The sequence below is a fragment of the Lagopus leucura genome, unplaced genomic scaffold (genome assembly GCF_019238085.1).
Source record: "Lagopus leucura isolate 7727_CA_CO unplaced genomic scaffold, USGS_WTPT01 Super-Scaffold_100002, whole genome shotgun sequence".
Classification (NCBI taxonomy): domain Eukaryota; kingdom Metazoa; phylum Chordata; class Aves; order Galliformes; family Phasianidae; genus Lagopus; species Lagopus leucura.
The window spans coordinates 78,476,593-78,489,402 of record NW_024962263.1 but is presented as its reverse complement, the minus strand read 5'-3'; the positions used below and the strand labels follow the sequence as shown (position 1 = coordinate 78,489,402).

The 12,810-nt window shown below is 36.4% G+C and overlaps 1 protein-coding gene across 1 annotated transcript in view; it reads right to left on the bottom strand.

The window, feature by feature from the left end:
- The window catches only part of COL14A1 (collagen type XIV alpha 1 chain), a 117,520-nt gene that overhangs the window by 56,158 nt on the left and 48,552 nt on the right, over positions 1-12,810 (bottom strand). The window contains exons 17-23 of the mRNA XM_042869182.1: positions 9,685-9,817; positions 7,778-7,858; positions 6,851-7,002; positions 4,866-4,995; positions 3,949-4,071; positions 2,392-2,541; positions 983-1,099 (exon numbers count right to left, since the gene is read on the bottom strand). Coding sequence (XP_042725116.1) covers positions 983-1,099; positions 2,392-2,541; positions 3,949-4,071; positions 4,866-4,995; positions 6,851-7,002; positions 7,778-7,858; positions 9,685-9,817 — 886 coding nt within the window. The remainder of the gene's footprint in view (positions 1-982; positions 1,100-2,391; positions 2,542-3,948; positions 4,072-4,865; positions 4,996-6,850; positions 7,003-7,777; positions 7,859-9,684; positions 9,818-12,810) is intronic.

The following is a 12,810-nucleotide window of genomic DNA, read 5'->3' as shown; positions in this document are numbered from 1 at the left end:
GACTGCTGCACAGAAAGTCATTAATCTTTTATGATCAAATTAGTATTACTTTTCAAGATACCTTTGATAAATGTCACTAAATGTCATTAACTACACTTCTCCCAGGTTATTCAAACTTCTAATTTGTCACCACTCAGAAGATATACTGGGGATAAGAGAATAACTGCACAAAATGTGACTTCCTAAAAGCTCTTCTGGCTACACCTGTGAATCACAGTGAAAAAGAAGAGACATAAATGTCTGTATAATTTGTGCTACAAGCATCAACCACATGTTGCCACATAAAAATATCTCATGCTTATCTAACTCCTGTTAGATGAGTAACATTACTATGAGGTATAATTAACAATCAGCTCAATGAGATCAGACAAAACTGGACCCGGTTCCAACACTGAACACAGTCTTTTCTGGCTGGGCATTGGAACATGCTCCTCAAGTGCAGCAGTCATGGCAGCAAGCCTGCTGGAACCCAAGAAGCATCTGAACAATGCTCTCAGGCATCAGGTTTGAATTTTGGGTGTTCCTGTGTGGAGCTGGACTCAATCCTTGTGGATATTATCCAAATCAGGATACACTATGATTCTATGGATTCATTGAGGGCTCTCCCTTACTTTACTGTCCTCCCCTAATCACTGCAATCACTAATGGGTTTATTCACAATTTTAAACGTATTCTGTTCATTTTTTACCCATCTTTTATTCCTCACAACCATGAACATCTCGTGTAATCATCTTTCTTCTATTGGTAAATAAAAAATTCCAACCAAAGAAAAGGACAACTTAACATCTATTTGATATAAAAGGATGGAAATGCTACTCCTACTCCTGAAACTTTCAATGTGTAGACAACTCTTTCATCTGCTCATCATTTCCATTCTTTTGGGAATGAGTCTACAAATCTGATCACACACAATTTCTTAACTCATGCAATTCATCCTTCTGGTTTAGGCTGTAAATTCATAACTAATGATTCAATAACTCACCCACAAGTGATTCTATAACTACTCTGTATGCAGTAGCATGTCTGTGAAGCTGCCACTGAGTACAGAGACTAGTCATGCGGACTTGATACGTATCCAAATTGGTCACACCCAGGTACACTGAAAATTAAATATAAAAAAGAAACAAGATTTATTCCTCCATCATGACATACAAGGAAAAGCAGCAAAAGAATTATAGTGAAAAGAGAATCACAGAATCATTAAGGTTGGAAAAGATCTCTAAGATCATCCAGTCCACCAACTCATCCCAACCATGCCCACTAAACATTTCCCTCGGTGCCACATCTCCATGGCTCCTGAACACCTCTAGGAATGGTGACTTCACCACCTTTCTGGGCAGCCTGTTCCAAGGCATTACCACTCTTTCAGAGAAGAACTTTATCCTAATACTCAATCTGCAAGGAATATGAGCAGCCCTTGTTGTTAGCCCTGTGCATAAGAGGCCAATGTGCTGCCTTTCTTATTCTTTGCTTCTTTTCCCATGTGGCTCCTGGAACCCACTGCATCTCACCAGGTGCTGATGCCCCGCTGCTCACTCTGCTGGGAGGGGCTGCACAGAGAACAGCAACATACAGACAGCTCCCAGATGTGATGGGTTTTTGCCAGAATCCCCAAATATTCCTGGCATCTCTTTAAACACCTTGTCTCTTGTGGCAGCAACAACTCCCAGCAGAACTCTGCTTTCAGGGAGCTGTAACATAGCTGCAGAGGGCTCACGTTCCCTTACTGTAAGCCACTATTATGGGGAATAACTATTGTATTTTATAATGACAATAAGGGGCTTTTATAGCTCTTCTTATAGTGCATTAATTTGATTTATTTATGATGAAAGCACTGTACTAAATGAATCCAATAACACTTTTTTTTTTTTTTAAATTTCAAGAGCAGCTTACAAATATGATGACAATAAAACTCAAAAATGGAAGTGCATTTTTAGATCAGGTTTGGAGCTAAGATAAATAATGAACATTGCTAAAAAATCAGTCACTACGAATCAGTATGTCATTATAAAAGTACATTTGTCAAAAACTTTATTTTAAATTGAGGTTGAGATATATAAAGACTAATTCAGACTATACACAGGGAGTTACAGGAAGAAGAAAAAAAAAAAAAAGAGTAACTATACTTTCCATTAAAGAGATTTGCATATATTACTAGGAAAATATTTGGCTAAATAATAGCATCTGTTTAAGACTCCAATTTTGCTAATGTCCAGTAGATTATAAAGTATTACATATTTCAATATGAAAAGCGACTTCAATTTCCAGAAAACAATTTTCACACAACTGGAAAAGACTTCCATGTGAAAATTTACTCAAGGAGCTGCACAAACCTATATTTATAGTGAAAAACAGTCTGCAGAGATGTGAATAGCATGAAATCATTCTTACAGGTTTTGGCTATGCCTGTTAAGGCATCACTGAAGCCTGTTGAGTATGAAGCAAATACTTTCACACTGTACTCTGTTCCACTGAAGAGATTTAGAATGAGAATGGTATTAATATCATCTCCTACAAAGGTCTCCAATGCAGGACCAGGGACTGCAAAAGAAAAAAAAAAAAAAAAAAAGAAAAAGAAAGACAGAAAGAAAAAAGAATTAGAAAATCACTTGTTCATCCACTCAATTAACAGGTAGTAAAAACAAATCTTAAGACCAATCCAAAATGAGATGAAGTCCTGAAGTTACTATTTTTTTCTATGGCTTTTGTTTTTTGTTTTTTGTTTTTTTTTTACCATGCACAAAGACAAAGACACTGCTCAGAACAGTGTACAGTTCTTGTATGGACAACACACTTGGGAAATTCAGCAGTGGGATTCATTATGGCAGGACTAGACATTGGCATCTGTAAAAACTCTTTTGTTCTGCTTCAGTGACTTACTACTGCCCTAAATAGAGTGCCAAAGATCTCCTCAGTTTGATGGTGTGCCAGGAGCAACGGGGGACAGCAGACACCAGCCAAAGCAGTCCCTAAGGGGTTCCTAACACAACAGCATCATTTAGCACTGTGCAAAAATGATAATGAAAATAGAAAAGAATAAAACTATACCAAATCAGAAGGGCAAACAGCTTCTTTCTCACTTCTGCTAGATGTTCTGGATAGACTTCAGAAGCCAGACGAAAGTATTGCCTTTAGATATTGTTTTAGTCCCTTAGTGGTCACAGTTTTGTTTGCTATCAATAGAGGACATTTTTCTAAAGAACTCTGAATGAAAATAGGTGCCTTGTCTAGCTGCAATGTGCAGGTGGTCAGATACAGTATAGACAAAATGATCCATGAATAAAAAGGGAATTATCTGGGACAAGTAGGGCAGCAGAAGTAAGTAAAAGAAACGAAAGCTTTGTGTTGTAAGGGATGGAAGTCGAGGACAGAAGTACGGAAGAGAGGTACAGGAAAAGAAGAAATGCAGTTTCTGAAGTAAATAGGAATTGGGAAAAAATGACATAAAAAGACAAACTGAGAGAGTTAAGTTTGATCAACAGTATGAAGGAAAGCAAAGATGTATCATTCTCCTCTGAGGTGAACAGGAAGAAGACAAGAGGAAACTGCCAAAATTTGAAACATGGGAAATTCTGATTAGATATCAGGAAAAACAATTCCAAAGTGAAAGCAGTCAAAAGCTGAAGCAAGTGCCTAGAGATGTTTTGAAATTTCCATCTTCATTCTTGGAGATATTACAAACTTGACTGAACAAGATCCCATGACACCTCTTCCAAGTTGGCTCTGTTTTGGTCAGGGAGCTAGAAAGAATGATCTCCAAAGACCTGTATCACTCTGTAACTACAAAATTCTCGTATTAAAAAACTGAGACATCAAGTTAATATCATTTTTAAAGAGGTAACTGTGACTATTAGATTTAGTACAACACTCAGAAAAATACTGCATTAAAGTATAGAACATACTGTCAAAAGCAAATGACAATTAAAAAAAAACAGTTTAAAAACTCACTGTTGATAGATTTGTAGACAATTCTGTAACCCATAGTTGGTGATGGTGGGGCATCCCAACTAATACGTAATCTGTTGTACCATTCATCTGAGACACGTAAATTTCTAGGAGCAGATAAGGGTTCTAAAAGGAAGTGAAATCGAGCCTTTACAAATGTAACTCGTACAAACACACGCATAAAACTCAAACATGCACATGAAATTCATGAAATATTCAGTTTTCTCAAATTTCTGGGCAGATCTGCCGGAAAGAAAGCTTTGTATCAAATTCCTCCTTGGAATCATGCTGATACATTAATGTCAGCCTACTTCAGAAACTCATATCAAGTTATACTAACAACTAATTAAGACCTTTGTTCAACAAACCATGAATTTCCATATAAATTTCCAACCTTCTTCTCAAGGATTTTCATTAAATGTAAGTCAACTCAGAAATAATGTTCTTTCATTTATATAGCTTATTTCAACATAACAGCACTGAAGTTTTCCAAGTATAAATCCTGCTCTTGTTTCTAATTTCTAATGACCATATAGATGTAATGATCTCACACACACACACAAAAATTAACACACTAGCAGTACAACAGCTTGCTTGATACTATCCCAGCATCATAGGTTATTTTCTACATTTGCTGGATTGTCCTTTGTGAGCTCTCTCTCCAGGATTTACCAGCTTTACTACTCAGTAAGTTTTTCTGAAGATTCACTATATTTAAAATTCAATCTCTAAATTAGAAGCAGCCGATTGCTTATAAGCCAATGAATTGAGATTAATATAAAGCTCTTAAATCATATCCATCAAGCAAAGTAAGGCCGTGCTTATAGTAAAATATACCAGTACAGTCAGGGATAAAAGACAAAAGAAAGCCTTTGTTCATACATATTCGGGATCAAGAAGAGCAGAAAGTTCACACTCACGAGTTTTGCCAGGAGCTGAGACACTGACTCCCTCCCCATCAGCATAGATTGGAGTAATTGTAACTTTGTATTCTGTATCAGGCAGCAGAGGCTGAAGCAGAAGAGTGCTCTGTCTCCCAGGCACCATTATCTGGATAGTCAGGATACCAGAAACAAGGTTTATGACTAGGGCCAAAACCTTTTTATATCATAGATGAACTGTGATTCCAACAGTACTTGTCACTAACTTTTTAATCTCAGTGAGATTCAGAAACCTGAATGGCAGCTATCTGGCACATGAGGACACAGTAAATAATAAATAAAGAAATAAAGAGAATATGACCTGGTATTTCCTGTACCAAACCTGTTCTTTGAAGTGATATTGGAAGCAAATGTCCCAAGGTTCAAAATCTTATTCTGAATCCTTACCTTCTCAAACCCACTGTGTGAATCTATCATCTGAACTAGCAACCTCACATATATGGCAAGAAGCTGACAGACCTACAATAAGCCACTTCAAATCAAGAGGAAAAAGCAGAAAGTGAGCCTCCAGGTATTTTATTATTTTGAAGTGAAATGATGCATCTGAGGATGCTGCATCTAAATTTTCTGAAGCTGATACTCAGAAAAAAAGAAAGCGCTCATCAGATCTCATGCTCCAGGACATTTAAAGCACTCTAATTTTGGCAAGAGATACACAGAACGACATTAATCCCGTGCACCCAGGTGCTGAGACTTGTCAAAGAAATAATTTGTTTTTCAGAATTGTAAATTATATTAGGACAGAACCAACTAAAGACACATGCATGACCTTCTGTGTCACAGATCCTCTGTAGATATACTCCAAACCTACAGTCCAGGTTTCTGGAAAGACCCATCAAAATTTTAGGCTTTTAGAAGAGGGGATGCAAGCACTGACAATCCTCATGTTTCACAACAAGATCTTCCACAGAACAACATGCTTTTTAACTGTGTGAAAAACTCTTGGCTTGAAGGAAGAAAAAAAATGTGATCCTTCCAGCAAACCTAAGAACAAACGTGTAATTTAGGGGTTGACTCTTCAGTAGGGAAAAGAATCCTATTACATATTTTGTCCTTGATTTTCAGCCAATTGCATTGAGAATTAAAAAGTTTATTAATGTTTTTATGGAGAGGGAGGAGTAATTGGAAATTACACAGAAATCAGAGCCAAAAAAACTGAGTATCCACCATAGAATTGTCACGCTATAGTATATTTAAGCCCAAATTCCACAAAACTTTTGGGTTCTGTTTAAGAAATGCAGTTAAGCATATATGAACACTATTTTTTTTTCATATCTATATTGCATCTTCCAGATGCTTGAAACCACATGACAGAAAACTTCTCTTTGGTTTAAAATGTGCTTAATTTTGACTATGATCTTAAGTAATTCTTTATTCAGTAAAGTATTTATGCATGTGATTAATTTCAAAAATGAAACTAAATTGTGACCAAAGATGATATGACTTGAGTGTGTACTTAAAATTAAATAATTTGTGGAATTAGAGCCAAGACACCTTCCTGATATTAAGAGGTTTTAGTCAATTCACCATTCCTCTGATAGCCAGAATTTAACTACCATTTCTTACAGTTATAATTACATTTTAAAGTAATTGTCATTGAATATTAAAACAAAACTATAGGCTTAAGATTTAAAACAAACAAACATACAAACAAAAAGCATATAAATAAATAATTTTTAAAAACCAAACGATCTTGTACACATTTAAAGAAAATACAGGAAGGGACAGACAGTCTTTTAACCTTCTTAGGTTTGATCCTGCATTTGACTGTTTGCATGACTGTTTATCTGTCATGAATCAGGTGTCATGAGAATTACAATTCTGAAGTTCTATCTCACAGTAAAGCCAAGCACAAATCATTTTCTGACTGCAACAGGAGTGCTTTGCAAGAAGCTATCGGGCCTCAGCAATTGTTAATCAACCTTTTCAAGTTCATGAAGCCATTCACAAAAAGCAATACAGACCGTTCTTACCGCTTCCTCGGCACGGTCACCTTTGGCTGTGAGATAGGTCACTCTGAACTGCTGAACATTGTAATCCGAAATGTCCCACACCACCCTCAGACTTGAGGTCGTTTCATCATCTATAACAAGATTTCTGACTCCTGTTCGAAAAACTGAAGCCAAAAGTAATTTAATTAGCATTTTATCCATTCTATTTTTAGATTTTAAATTGTGCTAATTATCACTAGATCTATTCTAAGACAAACCCATTCAGTTCAGTCATACTTGAGCTTAGCCACATACATTAACAACGTAATTAAATAATAGCTACTACAACAGGATAACCACTATACTTACATTAATAGGTATCATCCCACTTGCTTTGTTTATATTACTCAGCTTACAGAGCATTATAATAACAAAAAAGTAACTGCAGACAGAATATTACAAACCAAAAATACCACAGAACTGTTGATTCATAAACTTCAGTTATCTAAGCCCCAGTAGACAAAGAACCCTCAAAAATAAACAAAATTCTGAAGATATTCAAGTTTGTATTCATGTTCATGCTTTTAAGAGACAAGAGAGTCAGGTTTTCCAAACTAGACTCAGTTTCTGTAGTCTTATGTAGCATCTCTGGAACCATTCAAATTTCTTACACAGCATAACAAATTGGCTCCTATCCCACATGTGGCATGTACAGGAAGCTGGAGAAGCATCACGAGGAGCACAACAGCATGCACCTTTCATCAGTGATGTCACTCTTCTGGAGTCTACACCTCAACAAGACCTTCCATGATAGCGTGCTGACAAAAGCCACGAGGATTTGATGTTACCATCCCTCACTATTATCACAGCTCTCTGCCCCTAGATCTGGATGTGCTAGGTTGCAAAAAGCCTCAGTTCTTTGCTTTCAGCATTTAAACAGTTTACATTTATTTCATTTACCTGCTATGGTGGGCTTCGGAGTTGTGGCAGTGGTAGTAGTAGTAGCAGTCACAGTGGTAGGCACTGCAGTAGTTCCTGCAACTGAAAAACAATACTCAGCTCACAAACAATTCAACAAGATAAGGCACATTATTAATCGTGCTATGACAACAAAAAGGTGTGTTCTGACCTACAAATATCCCACGCACTTCAGGCATTTCAGAGATTTACAAGGTAACCATTTATTTCATTTACTTTAGGCACGTGGATGTGCAGGAATAATCCTTAGATCTATAGATGTGATATGATTATAAATTGTACAATTAAACAAAGATACATATAGTCTTCCACATTTCTGGCTTAGCTGAAAATAGTGGCCTCCACACTGATGATTCGTTAGAGCTGTCACATTTACTGAACTGAGCACTCTGTAAAGGTGTTCACTGTTGTCCAAATAAGAACTGAATGTATGCTCAGTAACAATAAGCTATGCCAGCATCGTTAGGATGGGCAGTGACTTATTAACAGAGGACTGAAGATTAAGCTTGCAGTTAATAAGAATCGATTGTATTTTTGAATCTACACATGAAAAATAAAGTTGTTTAGTACACCAAGTCATTATCCATCAAAGGAGAATCTGCACATCAATTTAAGAAATATTTTTTCCTCATTGAACAGAACAAAAATGATCCATATCAGTTTACATCATACCAAAGAGTATCCTGAGCTGTACTTCAACAGAAACTTACTGATACTTTAGAAATAAGAAAATCAAACACCGTCCCCCATAAAAACTCCCTCTGCAAGCCAGAAGTAATTTACTGAATAGGCTCTTCTCCATAGCCTTCCAAGAGCCTCTTTTTGCAAAAAAAAAAAAAAAAAAAAAATCTGTATCTTCACAGTAAACCCACAAAATTCTCATTTCTTAGAGCAAAACAAAGCCATTAGCTAAGTGCAGGATGTTTTTCATATCTCCCAGTACCTAATTTAGAGAGAAAGGACATTTTTATTTTTTTAATCCATGTGATTGAATAATGCAAGTTTCCACAAATGGTACACTGCTCCAGAAATAGACTGAAAATATGAACACATTTTCACTTCCTTGACAGAGGACAGAAACAGATGAAAATCTTCAGGGCAGCTATTTTATCTCATATTATTCTAGCAGGTTTATCAAGTGCAGAAGATGAATCCATATGCACACATAAACCAGCTTTCTGGCCTAAATCAGAATTCTACTTATAGAAGCTCAATGTTAAGAATACTTTACTAAATTGCAGTGGGTTTAAACTTATGGCTGAGTCCTAAATACATGACTGACACTGAATCAAAGACTTCAGCAATCTAAATGAAATTGCTGGCTACTGTTTTGGTTACAACTATAAATTACATTGTATATGATTTATAAGTTTTATCTTTTTTACTTCCATATTAATTTCAGAGGATCCCCATGTAAAATTTTAACTTATTTCAACCAGGAGTGAACACCTCTCCAGTGAGTATAAATTACGTAAATAAGAAAGAATATGGCATACCAAAAATACCAAGCATTTTCAACAAATTCCTGTTAAGCATTAACATTAAAATATTTATTACCTCCCCTCAATTTAATATATGTCTTAATGAAAAACTGTGTTCTAAGACTAAAAGTTGAAATGCGGATGGAAGAATATATTTCCAGATCCTATACTTATTAATACCACTGCTCAGAGAGGGAGCCAAACCATCACTTTGATTCACTGCCATCTAACATATAATATTAAATAAGGAAAGAGAAAAATATTGTTGGCAAGGTCCTGGTGTAAAACCAACACATTCTTCATTATTAAAGCAACCCAAAAATGGACTGTATTTTAAGTATCAGGTTTATACATTAAATTTAAATCATTTAAATGTCTCTAAAAATGATATTCAAGAGTTTGTCTTACACGTAGCTCCAAGAACAGCAACAACTTCACTTTCGGTCTCATCATCAAAAACTGCCAGCAAAGAAACTTCATATTCTGTGTTGGGCAACAAACCCTCAACAACATAACTGTCTGCATCTCCATTTAAGACAACCTAAGTAGCAAAGCAAGATTAAAGAAAATCACTCGATTAATTTACACAAAGTGACTGAAGTCCAAGAAGGAAAATAAATTCTGCTATAAAACAACATAAATCCACACTCAGGTATGCCCAAATAATTTATTACCTATGTAAAAATAAAAAGTATCACAAAGTAAGACTGGAAAAAAAAAAAACAGTGTTAAGAAAATTTTAAATGTTTATTATTTTGTGGCTGGCTTGATTACCTTAACATGCAATCTTACTCTTTCACATACAGTGGATGAACTGCTAAAGCTCAACACATGTATCTCATTTGAAAAACTCTAAAATTCAAAACATTCCTCATTGAAAGTAACGTAACAGTGTAAGTTAGCTTTCATCCATATTTCTACCATTCAATCACTGTCATGACAAACATGCTTAGTATTTCTGTAGCTTTACAAAATGCTGTTTCTATATTAGACTTACAATCTGAGTTATGACTCCATGCATTTGAATTGTACATGAAGAATACATGTAAATGCACTCTGCAACTAGTTGCAATAGATGCAAAAGGTTACTACTAATTCCACCAAGCCCTATTTGCCATAGATCACTACAGTCTGCCACAGACCGACAGCACATTGGCTCATTCTGGGGTAACCACTCGTAAGAATGAATGTGGTTACCTCTGACAGTTTAAGCAGAGGCCTTTCACTGTTTTTACTTGGTCTGCTTTGTAATGATTGAGCAGGGCGAGGGACCGCTCATAAAATCAGTATCACTGACAGATTTAATGTGAGTACACATGAGATGCTGATCTGTTGCAGGAAGTTGGTGGCAAACTGGCAGAAGGTGTAATTTTTCCATCTAACAAAGCTGGATCCAGAAAGGATGTCCATAGCCAAAGAAATCAAGCAGACTGCATGCTGTTACAGAAAGAAATTTGCAACAGACTTGGAGATTAATGGGAGATGCGCTGCTGAGAAGCTGGCTATATGTCATGGCATTTTAAAAAGTAACTTTCCTTATTTCTACCTGTGACAGCAAGAGAAGATTCACATGTGCTATGTTAACTGTAAGAAGAAGGCTTTTCTTTATGATTTTTGTGTTTCATAGATTTTTATTGGAAGGGGTCAACAGATGGGTAGGAACTGGAGCTAAAGGAAATGTGAAGCAGAATAGGAGGAGACTGTGCAATAATTCCACTGAAATTGGTTGACTTGTCTGGAGGAATAATCACTAGCTTATGCAGATAAATACTATCATAAAACAACCTTTCTTGGACAAGTTTTTATAGGTGGCCATTATATAAGTGAAATTGAAATAATAATAAGACACTGGAAACCAAACAATATAGAAATGCTGCATAACATCTACTACAGCTAGCAGAAATAGTAAACCACACTACATTCTATCCATGACCCCAGAATTCCGAGGTTGGCAAACAGGCACAGATCAGGAAAATACATATATATATCCTGTGGAAGAGGGACTCATTAATTAATAACAGACTTTCTGAATTCTGATACAGAAAATAAAATTAATTGGGCTCATGTATTCTACAACTATCAGATAATGAATTGAGCAGCCCATACTGTGCATTCTAGCATCTATTTTCCTGGAAAAAATTCAGAAATCAGCTTCAGTGAGTCTAGCTGTATTCTAAGTAGGTATAAGCAATGTCTTTCATTCTAATTCCCCAGACCTTCCAGTCATACGTGTCATCATAAAATTCCTGCACATAGCAACTGTCTTACACATAACTTTGGCAAACTCTCTGCAGCATAGCTTCCAGCACTCTCCACTCTCCACTCCCTGCTAATTTAGCCCACAGAGATGAACACACAAAAAAAAAAACACAAAGAGCTGAACTTTCAAGTGGAGAGAACAAATAACAGAAGCAAAAATAGTAACAAATACAGGAGTATTTCCTGATGCATTTCCTACTTTAACCTACAAATAAAAGGTCACTTTTAAATAATATATTCCAGTTCTTTTGTGCTAACATTCCACACTATACACTCCTCACACATCAGCAGTGTGGGTGCAGTAAGCTGAGGTGTGTGTAATTCTCAACACCATTCCATGACCCCACTCAGCTAATTGGCAAGTTGGGTCTTGGGAGAAAGGGAGGGGGTGCATGTTTTTTCTCTGCATGACTGATCACTTAGCTGGGAAAGAAGCTTAAAAAGGCAGGCAACAGCCCGGAGGTATTGTGCTATCCTAGGCACGACCCCATTAGAAAGGTCATGCAAGGAGAACAAGAAAGCAGCTTGAGTATTTTTAATATTTTAACATAGAAAAACTACTGAGGCCTTCAGCAGTTCTTAATGAATACAGTGAACAAGTGAAATCATACAAGTTCAACTATTCTCTGATCAGTAATTCTCACACTCAAAGGACACCACAGACACCACTGATTTCACCCCTCCAATAACATCACAAGGCTTAAAGGCTTAAACTGACAACTGCTCTTCGGAGCTTAACAGAAACATATCAGTTCAGTATTGTGCAAACAAACCAGTACTGCAGGAGGATGCAAGGGAATGTGCCTTCTCTCTCACCTGCCAGTTTCTTCTTTACCCTGCTCCTTCCTGTAATTTCTTTTAATAGTTTGCAGGACTACCTCTTGCTGGGTCAAATAATGGGCCTCAACTAAATCTATGGATAATGACACTTAATCTAAGTGTCCCAACGGATGAAAAGAATGATGCATGGAATCTAGGCACAGGCCATCTTTTTCCAACGTGCTTTCTACCTCTATCAACTGTTTTCAGACTTAGCCTCTCTTCACAGCATTTATGCCAACAGAGCAGGGTGTTGGAGACGTTTTAAAAGATGGAAGAGCATGAAAGAAGCAAATACTATGAGGGAACAGATAATAAAAGAGACAAAATCAGTCAGAATACAAACAACAGAGATTTTGGAAAGGGAGATAAACTGCCTATTGCAAACTACTTGGAAAAGGATAATAAAACAAAAAACAGTCTAACAGGAGGAAAAATAATTTAATACTTTAGACT